The sequence below is a fragment of the Myripristis murdjan genome, chromosome 23 (genome assembly GCF_902150065.1).
Source record: "Myripristis murdjan chromosome 23, fMyrMur1.1, whole genome shotgun sequence".
Lineage (NCBI taxonomy): Eukaryota > Metazoa > Chordata > Actinopteri > Holocentriformes > Holocentridae > Myripristis > Myripristis murdjan.
This window is the reverse complement of record NC_044002.1, coordinates 27,827,351-27,842,152: the sequence shown is the minus strand read 5'-3', so window position 1 is coordinate 27,842,152 and position 14,802 is coordinate 27,827,351. Positions and strand designations below refer to the sequence as shown.

General features: G+C 49.7%; 2 protein-coding genes across 6 annotated transcripts in view; both read left to right on the top strand.

Annotated features, from left to right (window-relative positions):
- nup107 (nucleoporin 107) overlaps positions 1–5,595 on the top strand; it is a 15,470-nt gene extending 9,875 nt beyond the window's left edge. For all 3 annotated transcript variants that reach the window (XM_030046249.1, XM_030046250.1, XM_030046248.1), the window contains 13 exons: positions 1–52; positions 363–508; positions 1,825–1,873; positions 2,020–2,089; positions 2,678–2,793; positions 2,892–3,081; positions 3,176–3,282; positions 3,724–3,826; positions 3,923–4,083; positions 4,170–4,295; positions 4,559–4,672; positions 4,855–5,022; positions 5,367–5,595. The exon at positions 1–52 is cut by the window's left edge and continues 8 nt beyond it. In XM_030046249.1, the coding sequence (XP_029902109.1) occupies positions 1–52; positions 363–508; positions 1,825–1,873; positions 2,020–2,089; positions 2,678–2,793; positions 2,892–3,081; positions 3,176–3,282; positions 3,724–3,826; positions 3,923–4,083; positions 4,170–4,295; positions 4,559–4,672; positions 4,855–5,022; positions 5,367–5,474 (1,510 nt within the window). In that variant the 3' untranslated portion in view covers positions 5,475–5,595. The remainder of the gene's footprint in view (positions 53–362; positions 509–1,824; positions 1,874–2,019; positions 2,090–2,677; positions 2,794–2,891; positions 3,082–3,175; positions 3,283–3,723; positions 3,827–3,922; positions 4,084–4,169; positions 4,296–4,558; positions 4,673–4,854; positions 5,023–5,366) is intronic.
- A 2,081-nt stretch (positions 5,596–7,676) lies between these two features.
- On the top strand, positions 7,677–14,388 carry slc35e3 (solute carrier family 35 member E3). 3 transcript variants are annotated; one of them, XM_030046311.1, is made up of 8 exons: positions 7,677–7,905; positions 9,201–9,680; positions 10,411–10,521; positions 11,074–11,133; positions 12,179–12,277; positions 12,416–12,498; positions 12,955–13,039; positions 13,241–14,388. In XM_030046311.1, exons 2-8 carry the CDS (start codon positions 9,279–9,281, stop codon positions 13,340–13,342), a joined length of 942 nt encoding a protein of 313 aa, XP_029902171.1. In that variant the 5' UTR covers positions 7,677–7,905; positions 9,201–9,278; the 3' UTR covers positions 13,343–14,388. The 3 variants fall into 3 exon arrangements, with proteins under 3 accessions (XP_029902171.1, XP_029902170.1, XP_029902172.1); XM_030046310.1 differs by lacking the exon at positions 7,677–7,905 and adding an exon at positions 8,074–8,228; XM_030046312.1 differs by lacking the exon at positions 7,677–7,905 and adding an exon at positions 8,091–8,220.
- The last annotated feature ends 414 nt before the right edge of the window (positions 14,389–14,802 follow it).

Sequence of the window (14,802 nt, the reverse complement as noted above, 5' to 3'; positions counted from 1 at the left end):
GAACAGATATGAGAGAGCTATCTACGCTGCCCTCAGTGGAAACATCAAACTGGTAGGTTCAGTGTGTGTGTGTGTGTGTGTGTGTGTGTGTGTGTGTGTGTGTGTGTGTGAGTTTCAGTTTATTTTATCAAGTGACAATGCATATTAATAAAACAAAACAACTGTAAATATGCCAGAAGGCTGGTCTTCATCTGCAGTCCCTATGCCAAGATGTTATACACAGCTTCCACGTGTGTGTGTGTCTGTGTGTGTGTGTGTGTGTGTGTGTGTGTGTGTGTGTGTGTCTGTGTCTGTGTCTGTGTGTGTGTGTGTGTCTGTGTCTGTGTGTGTGTGTCTGTGTGTGTGTGTGTGTGTGTGCGCAGCTGCTGGCGGTGTGTGAGTCGTGGGAGGACTGTGTGTGGGCGTACTTCAGAGTGATGGTCGACTCGTTGGTGGAACAGGAACTGACATCATCAGGCATGGCCCAACAGGAAGTGGACGCGCTGCCTCGAGAATACCTGGAGGCCAAGTGAGCACACACACACACACACACACACACACACACACACACACACTGTGCTAAGTTGTTCAGTTGGATGCTGTGGTGTTTAGGTGGTTGCTAGGTGTTTAGGTGGTTGCTGTAGTGTTTAGGTGGTTGCTAGGGTTTTAAGGTGGTTGCTGTAGTGTTTAGGTGGTTGCTTTGGTTTTTATGTGGTTGCTAGGGTGTTTAGGTGGTTGCTAAGGTTTTTAGGTGGTTGCTAGGGTGTTTAGGTGGTTGCTGTGGTGTTTAGGTGGTTGGTGTAGTGTTTAGGTGGTTGCTTTGGTCTTTAGGTGGTTGCTAGGTTGTTTAGGTGGTTGCTGTAGTGTTTAGGTGGTTGCTAAGGTTTTTAGGTGGCTCCTGTGGTGTTTAGGTGGTTGTTAAGGTTTTTAGGTGGTTGCTAAGGTTTTTAGTTGGTTGATAAGGTTTTTAGGTGGTTGCTAGGGTGTTAAGGTGGTTGCTGTAGTGTTTAGGTGGTTGCTGTGGTGTTTAGGTGGTTACTGTGGTGTTTAGGTGGTTGCTGTGGTGTTTAGGTGGTTGCTAGGGTTTTTAGGTGGTTGCTGTAGTGTTTAGGTGGTTGCTAGGGTGTTTATGTGGTTGCTAGGGTGTTTAGGTGGTTGCTAAGGTTTTTAGGTGGTTGCTAGGGTGTTTAGGTGGTTGCTGTGGTGTTTAGGTGGTTGGTGTAGTGTTTAGGTGGTTGCTGTGGTCTTTAGGTGGTTGCTAGGTTGTTTAGGTGGTTGCTGTAGTGTTTAGGTGGTTGCTAAGGTTTTTAGGTGGTTCCTGTGGTGTTTAGGTGGTTGCTGTAGTGTTTAGGTGGTTGCTAAGGTTTTTATGTGGTTGCTAGGGTGTTTAGGTGGTTGCTAAGGTATTTAGGTGGTTGCTAGGGTGTTTAGGTGGTTGCTGTGGTGTTTAGGTGGTTGCTGTGGTGTTTAGGTGGTTGCTGTAGTGTGTAGGTGGTTGCTGTGGTCTTTAGGTGGTTGCTAGGTTGTTTAGGTGGTTGCTGTAGTGTTTAGGTGGTTGCTAAGGTTTTTAGGTGGTTCCTGTGGTGTTTAGGTGGTTGCTAAGGTTTTTAGGTGGTTACTGTGGTGTTTAGGTGGTTGCTAAGTTTTTAGGTGGTTGCTAAGGTTGTTAGGTGGTTGCTAGGGTGTTTTGGTGGTTGCTGTGGTGTTTAGGTGATTGCTACGGTGTTTAGGTGGTTGCTGAGGTTTTTAGGTGGTTGCTAGGGTGTTTAGGTGGTTGCTAGGGTTTTGCTGTAGGCAGTATTTAGTTGTTTTTGTTGTCTACAGTTTCTCTCTCTCTCCCTCCAGTTGGACGATGGAGAAAGTGTTTGAGGAGCTTCAGGCCTCAGAGTCAAAGGTACCACACACACACACACACACACACACTCATACTTTACATTCAGCTGTCCTAAATCTGTGTCATGTTCTGTAATTCATAACTGAATTGTGTGTGTGTGTGTGTGTGTGTGTGTGTGTGTGTGTGTGTGTGTGTGTCTGTGTCAGAGGGTGCTGGAGGAGACCAAGCAGCATTATCACCTCATCCAGAAGTTTGTTATCCTGGGAGACCTGGACGGTAAGACTGACCTCTGACCTTAGAGTGACCTCTGACCTCTGTAGAACACTGACTGTCCCTGCGTTCCAGTACCCATACTACCATACTATCTAGTATGCAAGAAAAAGAATGAGTATGTCCCAGTACATAGTGTGTCTGCATGTCAGCATGCTGCTCTGGCCATGCTGACCCACAATCCTTTGCACAGCAGACGTTGCGTCCCACAGACTGAGCTGTGTGTACAGGCCACGGCCACATACGGACGACAGCACACACACACACACACACACGCACACACATGGCGCTCACCTGGCTCAGGTAGAGCAGCAGGTACAGGAAGACAGCAGATCAGAAATCAGACAGAGGACAGTGCAGTATGAAACAGCACCGCCATTTTGACAACAACATTCAAATGTGGAGCTACAGACGGAGGAGGAAGTGAGCGAGAGGGGCGGAGCTCAGGGAGGACGCATGGAGTGTGTCCCATTAGTATGCATATGCATGCATACTGCATACTACACTGCATACTTTGTAAGGGCAGCTGCAGTACATACTAAAGGAAAAAGTACAAGTAATGAGGTTTGGACTCAGGGTGTGTCTCTCTTGCAGGACTGTTGGATGAGTTCTCTGATTGGCTGACTGACCCTAAGCCCCTCCCCTCTCACCTGCTGCGGTTCATGACTCACCTGGTGCTGTTTTACCGCTCTCTGGGCCTGGCCCTGAAGGTCTCACACACACACACACACACACACACACACACACACACACACACACACATCCAGAGGCCCATAACGTGCTGCTGACATCACTTCCTGTGCTGCAGGAGGAGGTGTGTGTGGACGTGGTGAAGGCCTACATCTCCCTGCTGGTCCAGGACCAGCGCTGTGACCTGGTGGCGTGTTACGTCAGCCAGCTGCCGGCCGCCCTCGCCACCGAGCAGTACGCCCACTTCCTGCAGGGCGTCGCCGCCCCGCCGCTGCAGCGCCGCTGCCTGCAGCTCGCCGCCACCGCAGGTCAGACAGGACGTCCTGCTGCTCAGACAGGAAGTGATGCTGTAATACACACTGACTACACTGTGTGTGTGTGTGTGTGTGTGTGTGTGTGTAGGTCTGGATGTTGCCGCGGTAACGAAGCTGGTGGTGGAGACGGTGAGAGAGAGGGACGACACAGAGTTCACACATCACAGCCTGACACTGGACACCGCCACCTCGCCGGTACACACACACACACACACACAGTACACACACTCTGCACACAGTACACACTACACACACACACGCTACACACACAGCACACACTCTACAGACACTACACACAGTACACACACTACACACACACACACACTACACACAGCACACACTCTACAGACACTACACACAGTACACACACTACACACACACACACACTACACACAGCACACACTCTACAGACACTACACACAGTACACACACTACACACACACACACGCTACACACACAGCACACACTCTACAGACACTACACACAGTACACACACTACACACACACACACACTACACACAGCACACACTCTACAGACACTACACACAGTACACACACTACACGCAGTACTGTAGTACTGTGTACTGAGTGTGTACAGGAAGTGGGTGGGGCTAACATGCTGCTCTGCTCTGATAGGAGGACCAGAAGAAGATCGATGTGATTGATTGGCTGTTGTTTGACCCCGCCCACCGAGCCGAGGCCCTGAAGCAGTCCAACGCCATCATGAGGAAGTTCCTGGGTACTGAAGCTTGTCCTCCCTGTGAACTACGACACCCATGATGCACTGCTCCTCTGACACGCCACCTGTCTGTCTGTCCTCCTGTCTGTCTCTCAGCTCTGCAGAAACACGACGCAGCGAAGGCCGTCTTCTCCAAGGTCCCTGAAGACTCCATGAGGGAGATTTACCGGCAGTGGGCGGGGCTCGGACAGGCCACGCCCCTCCCTGCTGAGGACGAGAACGCCATCAGGGAGCACCTGTGCATCAGAGCCTACCTGGTCTGTCACCTGTCTGTCTGTCTGTCTGTCTGTCTGTGTGCTGGAGAGATGAAGCTTGTTCACCTGTTTCCTTCTCCTTTTCTCAGGAAGCCCACGAGGCCTTCTCTGATTGGTTCAGCCACAGTAGCTCCGCCCCTCAGAAGCCAGTGCCCGCCCCTCAGGCCAAATTCACTGAGAGAGTGGCCAATGAGATGAAAGAGAAGGAGTATGAGGTACACACACACACACACACACACTCTCACGCAGCATTAGTGTGTGTTGTTGCTGCGTTTAGGTGTCCTGGGAATAATCACTGCTGTTTAATAGTTTTGATCACAGCAGGAGGTATTGGCCATTTTATGACACTGATGTTGTTTGTAATGTGTGTGTGTGTTTGTGTGTGTTTGTGTGTGTGTGTGTGTGTGTGTGTGTGTGTGTGTGTGTGTGTGTGTGTGTGTGTGTGTGTGTGTGTGTGTGTGTGTGTGTGTGTGTGCAGGCGGACCTGGCAGCCTGGTCGTGTCGTCTGGACGTCCTGACTGAAGATGTGAAGGAGAGAATCTACAACGTCCTGCTGTTTGTGGACGGAGGCTGGATGGTGGACAACAGACAGGTCAGCCTGTCTCCCTCTGTCTGTCTGTCTGTCTCCCTCTGTCTCTCTCCCTCTGTCTGTCTCTCCCTGTCTGTCTTTCCCTGTCTGCCTCTCCCTCTGTCTGTCTGTCTGTCCAGGTGTTGTACAGTACCAACATCATCAGTCGTTGTTGATTGGTTGTCTGTGATTGGCTGTGTGTGCAGGAGGCGGGGCAGGAGGCGGAGCGTGGTCACCAGATGGCGCTGTTGCGTTCTCTGTGTCTGCCGCGGCTCAGCTTCCTGCTGCTCAGCGTGCTGCAGAGCTCCAACCGCCACCAGGAGGCGCTGCGGCTCGCCGACATCATCTCCTCTGACCAGCACCGCCTCTACCAGGTGAGCCCGCCCACTCTGCTCTGACTCCACCCACTCTGCTCTGACTCCTCCCACTCTGCTCTGACTCCTCCCACTCTGCTCTGACTCCTCCCACTCTGCTCTGACTCCTCTCACTCTTGTCTGACCCCGCCCACTCTGCTCTGACTCCTCCCACTCTGCTCTGACTCCTCTCACTCTTGTCTGACCCCTCCCACTCTGCTCTGACTCCTCCCACTCTGCTCTGACTCCACCCAGACTGCTCTGACTCCTCCCACTCTTGTCTGACCCCTCCCACTCTGCTCTGACTCCTCCCACTCTAAATAACATGGAGGTAAAACAGGAAGTGATGACTGTCTCTCTCTCAGGTTTTCTCGAAGGACGAGTTGCGGCGCCTCCTGCAGAAGTTGAGGGAATCTTCTCTGCTCCTATTGGACGGCGGCGTCGACCCACTGGGCTACGAGCTGCAGCCCTGAACACACACACACACACACACACACACACACACACACACACACACACAAAGGTGTTTGTATCAGTTGTTTTTTGTGTGATTTAATTTTGTACTGAATTGAATAAATAAATGAGTCAAACGGCTGAAGGTGTGTTCACTGCAGAGGCTGAGCACCTGAGGGAGGGGTTCTGCGTTCCCTCCTGTTCCCTCCTGTTCCTTCATGTTCCTTCATGTTCCTTCATGTTCCTGCAGTGTGGCAGTAACATGTGGATCCCTGTGAGCAGGATCCTCGAGGCTCTTCCAGAACGTTCTCTGCAGAACCAGGATCAGCTCAGCCGCTGGGCTTCATTCACAAACATTTAAACAGAAGAAAGTCGACCCTGCATCACTGATCTGGCCTTTAAGTGGATCATTAAATCATCAAATGTTTTCTTGTCATTTTGATAAATTGTCACATTCTCTGGTCTTTTTTGTTCCTGTCATTTCTTGCTAATTTGCTCATCACCTCATAAAGAAATTGAGTGAATTTGCATTTTCATAACTATTAAACATATATTTACACACCAGTTCAATGATGCTGGATCAGTTTTCTTATGAAAATGATCTCTTGTTATAAGTGTCCCTACCGTAGGGCTGGGCAATTAATCGAAAGATAAAAGAAAACGATGTTTAGGGCCTCTAACCACGTAATCCTAATAGTTGTGAAGTCACGTGACACCGCCGCATCCAGTCCGTCACATCGAGGAAAACTGGAACAACGAGCAGCTTGAACCAAAAAGCCGTGTCAGCTGTTTGGACGCAGGTTGCCTTTAGAGTGGACGGCAGTTCTGACGTGCGGGAAACGGACCGCCGGCAGCTGGAGGCAGTCCCGCAGCGCCCCGCCGCTGGAGGCAGCGTCCCGCCGCTGGAGGCAGCGTCCCGCCGCTGGAGGCAGCGCCCCGCCGCTGGAGGCAGCGTCCCGCAGCGCCCCGCCGCTGGAGGCAGTCCCGCCGCTGGAGGCAGCGTCCCGCAGCGCCCCGCCGCTGGAGGCAGTCCCGCAGCTGGAGGCAGGCTCCAGTCAGAAACAGGTGCTGACGGGCGCCGATACGCCGTGCGTTCGCGTTTGCGTGCCTTTGCGTCGGCCCTGACGCTGCGGGGGCTGCGCGGCAGAGCCCGCAGAGAGCGTCACGTCCAGCGGATCGTATCAGACGGGATCGCACAGAGCCCTGAGGCTGAGGCGGCTCACTGAGGAGAGCCTCCCGGCCGGAGGGACAGACGGCGGTGCACATGTTGTCAGAGCTGCCGGGATCAGAGGAGCGGCACGGGGCCGAGTCCCGGGCACAGAGCGCACCTGGGCATCGGTGAGTGAGGGAGCACATCAGCCTATCAGACACAATTGTTTTTATTTGTTTTTGAATGGTTATTTTAAAACTACAATGTAAAGTTGTTTTTTTTTTCAGTTATTTTCTACTTTTCACAAGTTGAAAACTAATAATATTAATAATATAGTAGAAATAATATTTGTATTTTGTACTTTTTGTAGTTTGACATGGCTGTTTTGTTTGCAAAATATTCAAGCCATTTTTTTTTTTTTAATTTAGTTTCTGCTATTTGAGGGAACTTTTAATTTACTGTAAAACTAAAATGTGACTTTTCATAAGGTGAAAGAAACTGTATTTTGTATTTATTTTGTTAGCAAGAATTGCAAGTTGTTTATTTTCTACTTTTCTAAGAAAGTTGCTTTTAATTGTAAAAGTAAAATTTGACTTTTTTTCACAAAACCTTTTGCATTTCAGCAGCTGTGTTTTGATGTTACTAAATAAATAAACATTAATTGTTCATCTGTGCGTGTTTGTGTGTTCCATTCAGTGATTTGTTTTAAATTGAAGAGGGGTGGGGAGGGGTTAAGAATAATCGTTTGTTAATCGTAATCGAGGTTAAATGTTCAGTTAATCGTGAGTTTGATTTTTGCCATAATCGCCCAGCCCTACCCTACAGCACAAATGAGTTCAAACGGGGGGGGGGGGGGGGGGGGGGTTGACACTAAGTCCCAGTGGCGGTCCAGAACGTGGTGAGGTCTGAACCCCCTGGTCTAGTTTACACTAACAAAGCATCACATCTGATGTTTGCTCCTGCAAAGGAACCTGAACCCAGCCGTCAGATAGACGCAGTGCAGGAGGCTCCCAGATTTCCCAGTAAGCAGGAAGATGCCCAGCTGGCCTGAGGTCAGCGCTGCAGGTGTGCTCCGGGGCGGCAGGGGGCGCTGCAGCCGCACCGGCTAGAGGAGCAGCTCCCGTCCCGTTCGGCTGAGCAGCGGCAGCAGCAATCAGTGACCGTCCCGGGCCGCTCGGACAGCAGCCCGGGGCCGTGCGACTCTGCTAGCCGACAAAACCTCCAGACTGCAGCGGAGCCTCCGCGCCGCACAGGCCGCCTCAGGAGCTCCGTGCGCCGGGGAGACACACACACACAGCCCGGTAAGGATCCACCTGGAGGGGGGAGGGGGGGGGACACAGACCCACAGCCGTGTTCCTGTTGCGTGGCAGAGAGACAGACACACAGACAGGCAGAGAGACAGACAGACAGACACACAGACAGACACACAGACAGACAGGCACAGAGACAGACACAGAGACAGGCACAGAGACAGGCAGAGAGACAGACAGGCAGAGAGACAGACAGACAGACAGGCACAGAGACAGGCAGAGAGACAGACAGGCAGAGAGACAGACAGACAGACAGACACACAGACAGACAGGCTCCACGGGGCAGCGGGTGGACTCGGTGACTCGGTGACTCGGTAAGTTCGCCCCGTGGAACGGATAAGCTTCGTTAGCCTGACTCCGTTAGCCTGGCTAGCGCTAGCTAAACACTGGCTCCCTTGTTTTAAATGAACCTGTCGGCTAACGGTTAGCACTGATCACAGTCACAGTGAGTGCAGTTAGCCGAGCTAAGCTAACTCTGTGCAGACTCCGTTACATTAAACTAAATGACACGGAGCAGAGAGCTGCTGTGCTAACGCTCCACACAGTGCAGCTCAAACAGTGGACAATATTAATTCATGTGTTTATTTCCAGACATGAGTTGAATTTAGAAGTGAACCTGCGTCTTATTTGATGTGTCAGCCCAGTTTAGCTGCACTGAGCTGAACTGGATATAAACATTATTTTCATAAATCTTCATAGCTAACTCTAATTTATCTTTGAAGACGTGTGACTCGTTGGTTTAGTTTCTGAGCTCAGATAAAATAAAGAATTTTTTATAAGACAAGTTTAATGTTATTTTCATTCATAAATTAATGACACGTGTGACAGTTTAATTTACTAACCATAAGATAGCTTTCAGACTTTAGCTTAGCTTAGCTTAGCTTAGCTTAGCTTAGCTTAGCTCAGTGTGGCTAGCTGTCTGGGCTTAAAGAGAAACAAACGAGTCCCAAGTCAGGAATTTAAATTCTCTATTAAAATCACTTTGGAATCGTATTATAATTTATGCAAATGACTTTATTGTTCTACTCCACATCAGCTGGGCTCAGCTAGCAAAGACCAAGTTAGCTAAAATAATGCAGAATATTAAATTTGCATGTAGACGTGTCTTCCATACTTTAGCTGAGTTTAGAAGTTAACTTGTGACTTGTTTGATTTTCCAGCCCAGACAGCTAAGCTAGGCTAGGCTAGGCTAAGCTAAGCTAAAATTCTCAGTTCTTTGACGTGCTGTGTGTTGGACTCTGACTTGTTGGATTAGCTTGTGATTTCCTTCTCCTTCCTCTTCCCAGACAGCGAGCCGAGCCGAGCGAGCCAAGCTAAGCTAAGCTCAGTTAGGCTAGGCTAGCCCGGTTAGCCCGCTGGGAGCCATGGTGCTGGGGCTGGCCGACCTGTCGGCTAACGGTCGCATCGCGGCCGGGCTGCTGGTCAACCTGCTGTCGTCCATCAGCATCGTCTTCCTCAACAAGTGGATCTACGTGCACCACGGCTTCCCCAACATGACGCTGACGCTCGTGCACTTCTCGGTCACGTGGCTGGGCCTGTTCGCCTGCCGCCGCCTCGACGTCTTCGCCCCCAAGCGGCTGCAGGTGCGGCGCGTGCTGGGCCTGGCGCTCAGCTTCTGCGGCTTCGTGGTCTTCACCAACCTGTCGCTGCAGAACAACTCGGTGGGCAGCTACCAGCTGGCCAAGGCCATGACCACGCCTGTCATCATCCTCATCCAGAGCGCCTGCTACAGGAAGAGCTTCTCCACCGCCATCAAGCTCACCCTGGTCAGTGCCTCTGCCCCAAAGCATGCTGGGACATGAAACCACCCAAAATCTACACAGAAACCTCAGAGTGAGGCTTCTGGAGGAAAGTCCTGCAAACAAGCATTTTCTGTCCTGTATCACTGTTAGATATGAGCGTTATGAGAGTTATGAATGCACTGCTCTGGACATTTCCCCCCAGAGTTTTTGGTTTTTGTAATAATTTTCTCTCGGGTCACTTCCTCCTCCTCCTCTTTTTGTCTTCAGCTCATTTTCAGCTCGTTTTCTTGTGAAGTTGCTTGTTTCCTTTTTTTGTGTGTTTGTGAGACAAATGGAGGCAGAGGGTCAGGACGTCCTGTTAGAAGACCTGTAACCATGGTAACCAGGACAGGCCACAGGAGATTAACCCTTACCTGAGTGGAAACCATCACACACACACACACAGGTCATGAACAAGGAGATGCTTGTTCTGCCAGTTTCACCTTTTTCAAAGGACGCTGTGTTTCCTTACAGTCTAACACACACACACACTCACACACACACACACACTCACACTCACACTCACACACACACACACACACACACACACAGAGTCAGGGTGGAGCTGATGAAGTTCAGGTCTTCAGCAGTTTGTGAAGTTGGCAGAAAAATGAGAAAATGTTGCTGTTTCATCCCTGAAAATCACAGCTGTCTGTCTCTCTCCCTGCCTGTCTCTCTCTCTGCCTGTCTCTCTCTCTGCCCGTCTGTCTCTCAGGTTCCTATAACATTAGGTGTGATCCTGAACTCGTACTACGACGTTCGTTTCAACCTGTTGGGGGCGCTGTTTGCGTCGCTGGGTGTTCTGGTGACCTCGCTGTACCAGGTGGTGAGTAGGACAGCAGTGTGGGGTGTGCGGGGCGTCCCGCCCCGGCCGGGACACACAGTTTAGGATCACAGTGTGACACAGAGCATGGTCTGTAGCTGCTTCACAATAAAAGCCTCCCGCTGGTTGGAAAGCTTTTAATATGAAACAGCCTTTAGGTGTAATAGGCCTGGGCCAGTGTGTGACTTTGATGGCAGATGCTGTTGCACAGATGTGTGTCCCACACACACACACACACACACACACACACACACACACACACACACACACACACACTCACACACTCACACACACTCACACACACACACACACACACACACACTCATACACACACTCACACACACACACACACACAGAGGCTGCCATGCAGGGCGCCCAGCTGTCCAGCAGGGGCGCTGAGGGCTTCAGTATCTTGCTCAAGGACACTTGGACACACTCTAGAGGAGCCAGGGATCAAACTACTGCAAAAACTACACGTCCACATCAACTTCACAGCCTGTCTGTCTGTCTGTCTGTCTGTCTGCCTGTCTGTCTGTCTGCCTGTCTCTCTCTCAGTGGGTCGGAGCTAAACAACATGAGCTCCAGGTGAACTCCATGCAGCTGCTGTACTACCAGGTAACACACACACACACACACACACACACACACACACACTGGAGGCTTATTATTAGTGTTAACAGCAGCACTGTATTTATTGTACTTCAGTACCTTTGAATAACAGCAGTAACAGCAGTAGTAACAGTAGTAACAGTAGTAGTAACAGTAGTAGTAACAGCAGTAGTAACAGTAGTAGTAACAGCAGTAGTAACAGTAGTAACAGTAGTAGTAACAGTAGTAGTAACAGCAGTAGTAACAGTAGTAGTAACAGCAGTAGTAACAGTAGTAACAGCAGTAGTAACAGTAGTAACAGTAGTAGTAACAGCAGTAGTAACAGCAGTAACAGTAGTAGTAACAGTAGTAGTAACAGCAGTAATAGTAGTAGTAACAGTAGTAACAGCAGTAGTAACAGTAGTAGTAACAGTAGTAGTAACAGCAGTAGTAACAGTAGTAGTAACAGCAGTAGTAACAGTAGTAACAGTAGTAACAATAGTAGTAACAGCAGTAACAATAGTAGTAACAGCAGTAACAGCTGTAACAGTAGCAGTAACAGTAGTAACAGCAGTAGTAACACTAGTAACAGCAGTACTAGCAGTAGTAGTAACAGCAGTGACAGTAGTAAGAGTAGTAACAGCAGTAACAGTAGTAGTAACAGCAGTAACAGTAGTAGTAATAGCAGTAGTAACAGCAGTGACAGCAGTGACAGTAGTAGTAGCAGTAGTAGTAACAGTAGTAACAGTAGTAACAGTAGTAACAGTAGTAGTAATAGCAGTAGTAACAGCTGTAACAGTAGTAGTAAAAGTTTAGTAACAGCAGTAGCAGTAGTAACAGCAGTAGTAGCAGTAGTAGCAGTAGTAACAGCAGTAACAGCAGTGACAGTAGTAGTAACAGTAGTAACAGTAGTAGTAACAGCAGTAGTAACAGCAGTAACAGCAGTAGTAGCAGTAGTCGTAGCAGTAATATTTGCAGTACTTGGTGGTAACAGCAGTAGTAGCAGTAGTAGCAGTAGTAGCAGCAGTAATATTTGCAGTACTTGGAGGTAACAGCGGCCCTCTGTCCTCAGGCTCCTCTGTCCTCAGGCTTCTTGCTCTGTCTGGTTCCTTTTTTCGAGCCGCTGACCGGAGAGGGCGGGATCTTTGGACCCTGGTCACTTTCTGCTGTGGTGGGACACACACACACACACACACACACACACACACACACCGTGGCTGTGGTTGCCTAGGTGATGTGGTAACAGTATCTCTGAGTGTTGCATGCCACATCGTTGCCGTGGCAATAGTGTTGTCATCTCGTTGCCTAGGTGATGGTGCTGCTGTCGGGCGTCGTGGCGTTCCTGGTCAACCTGTCCATCTACTGGATCATCGGAAACACCTCGGCCGTCACGTATCCTCAAACGCACCGCGGCCCAAACCGGGGTCCGGGGACCCGTGGGGTCCATGGGGGGGTTCCAGAGGTCCTGAGCGGGTTCTGTTGGTCCTTGGAGGGTTCTGCGAGGCTGCCATGGGGCTCTGTGGGGTTTGCTCAGGGCTTGTGGATTTTAGGGGTTAGTGAAGGGGTTCCAGAGGTCTTTGAGGGAGTTTAGGGGATTCTTGAGGGGTTCCCAGGGGCCCTCCAGTCCCAGCAGATCCAGGGACCCCTGACCTCAGAGAACAGTGTTTATTATTCCATGATGGGACCATTTAAAGAACAGCTGAGAGCTGTCGGTCCATGTTCCTGGGACTGAATGTTCTGTCCAGACTGCCGCCATGGTGTCCAGGAGCTTCACTGAGGTGGTGTTGATGGTGTTGGTGTTCTTGTTGTTCTTGTTCTTGTTGTTGTTCTCCTGAACTCAGTCTGCAGCTACAACATGTTCGGTCACTTCAAGTTCTGCATCACTCTGATTGGAGGATACCTGCTGTTCCAGGACCCACTGTCACTCAACCAGGTGAGCAGGACACGCCCCCTGTCAGTAGGACACGCCCCCTGTAGATAGGGCATGAAATGTTGCTCATCAGCCTAAACCAGATCAGAAATCAGAGATGTGATTGGCCGATGACGTAGAAGGAGCTCAGTTGTGGTGGTGAACTTAAATCTGTCTCTCTGTCTCTCTCTGTCTGTCTGTCTGTCTGTCTGTCTGTCTCTCCAGGCGTTGGGGATCCTGTGCACCTTGGCAGGTATCTTGGCGTACACTCACCTCAAACTGGCTGAGCAGGAGGAGGGGAAGAGCCGACTGGCACAGCGGCCGTAGCCCCGCCCACCTGCCGTGTCATCACCTGCACTGACTCCTGCCATTGGCCAGTTTCACAGATGGCTTTTTTTTATTTTATTAAGAATATTTTTTCAGGAAAATAAGAACTGATCTACTGTCAGTTTGAGGTGGAGTTCCAGCTCCGCCTCACCACCTCTTTTCCCAGAATTCCCTGCTGCTTGTCGCTGCAGGTGATGGACAGTCTCTCCTGTCGCCTGCAGCTGACTTTAATTCTGTTTCCAAACTTCCAAAATTTTTATTTTTTATGTCTGTAGTCGCTCAGCAAACCTCGGCCGGGTCAGAGAGCACAAACTTTCAAATTAACTTCCCAGAATTCCCTGCTGCCGCTGGATTGGAGGAAGTGGATGTTGAATGGGTGTGGCTCAACAACAACCAATCAACAGTGGACTATCATTTAGAGGACCATCATAGAAAGCCGGTCCAAACCGGTTCAGACTGAAAACATGAAAATGAAAGCTTGTCTTGTATACAGCAGCTGCTCTCAGCCAATCAGAGCGTCCGAAAACATTTGAAAATCTCCTCAGCCTCATTTGAGCTTCAGGCCTCAAAGGTCTTCATTTTGTTTTGTTGTTATTTTATTTGTATTATTATTTTTTATAAGCGTCATCAGTTGTTTGACATCTTTTTTAATTTAAAAGAGCATCCAGGTTTTCATGTGTTAGTTTGGTTTTATTTGATCTGACTTTCTAAAAGGGCTTTAAAGTGTCGGTCAGAGACTTCCCATCATGCACGGCTGGCTGTGACTTATGGGTTGCCATGGTAACCTTCACGGTAACCAAAGAGTTACTCAGTGCATCTTTTTTTTATTATTGTTTTATCCACGTTCAGCAGCTGTAACAGCATGTTGCCATGGTAACCACAATAGGTCACCATGGTAACCGTAATGAAAGAGAAGAGCGCCCTTCCGGGGGATTTTTACTGAACTGACCTGAACCCATCACTTTTTGTTCCCTTTTTTTAAAAAACTGTATTTAATGTCATTTTCATACTCGTGACTGTTAAATAAAAAAGTTTCTCTCCTTGTTCTGCTGCGTCCTCTGTGTGTGTGTGTGTGTGTGTTTATATGTATCTTAACTGAGGTTTATTTAACTTAAAATAATTAAAACTTGACTGAATTTAATGACAGTGTGTGTGTGAGGGAAAGGTTTTAAGGCAGGGCAGCCTCACAGCGCAGAGCGGCGTAAAGCCGCCGCCGCCGGACTCTGGAGTGGAGAAAGCGTGTTCTGCGGAGCGACTGATCAGGCTCCTCTGTGTGGCGGTCTGATGGACAGTTTAGGTTTGGGGAATGCCAGGAGAACGTTCCCTGCCTCCTGGAGAATGTTCCCTGCCTCCAGGAGAACGTTCCCTGCCTGAGCGCATTGTGCCGACTGTGCAGTTTGCTGGAGGAGGGGTCACGCTGTGGGCTGGTGTTTCTGGGCTCGGCCTCGGCCCCTCAGCTC

Excerpts from the sequence above, each read along its gene's own strand:
- slc35e3 (XM_030046311.1), top strand. The coding sequence starts at position 9,279 with ATGGTGCTGGGGCTGGCCGACCTGTCGGCTAACGGTCGCATCGCGGCC. Across the intron at positions 10,522-11,073 it reads TGACCTCGCTGTACCAGGTG|TGGGTCGGAGCTAAACAACA; the intron begins GTGAGTAGGACA and ends TCTCTCTCTCAG. Across the intron at positions 11,134-12,178 it reads TGCAGCTGCTGTACTACCAG|GCTCCTCTGTCCTCAGGCTT; the intron begins GTAACACACACA and ends CTCTGTCCTCAG.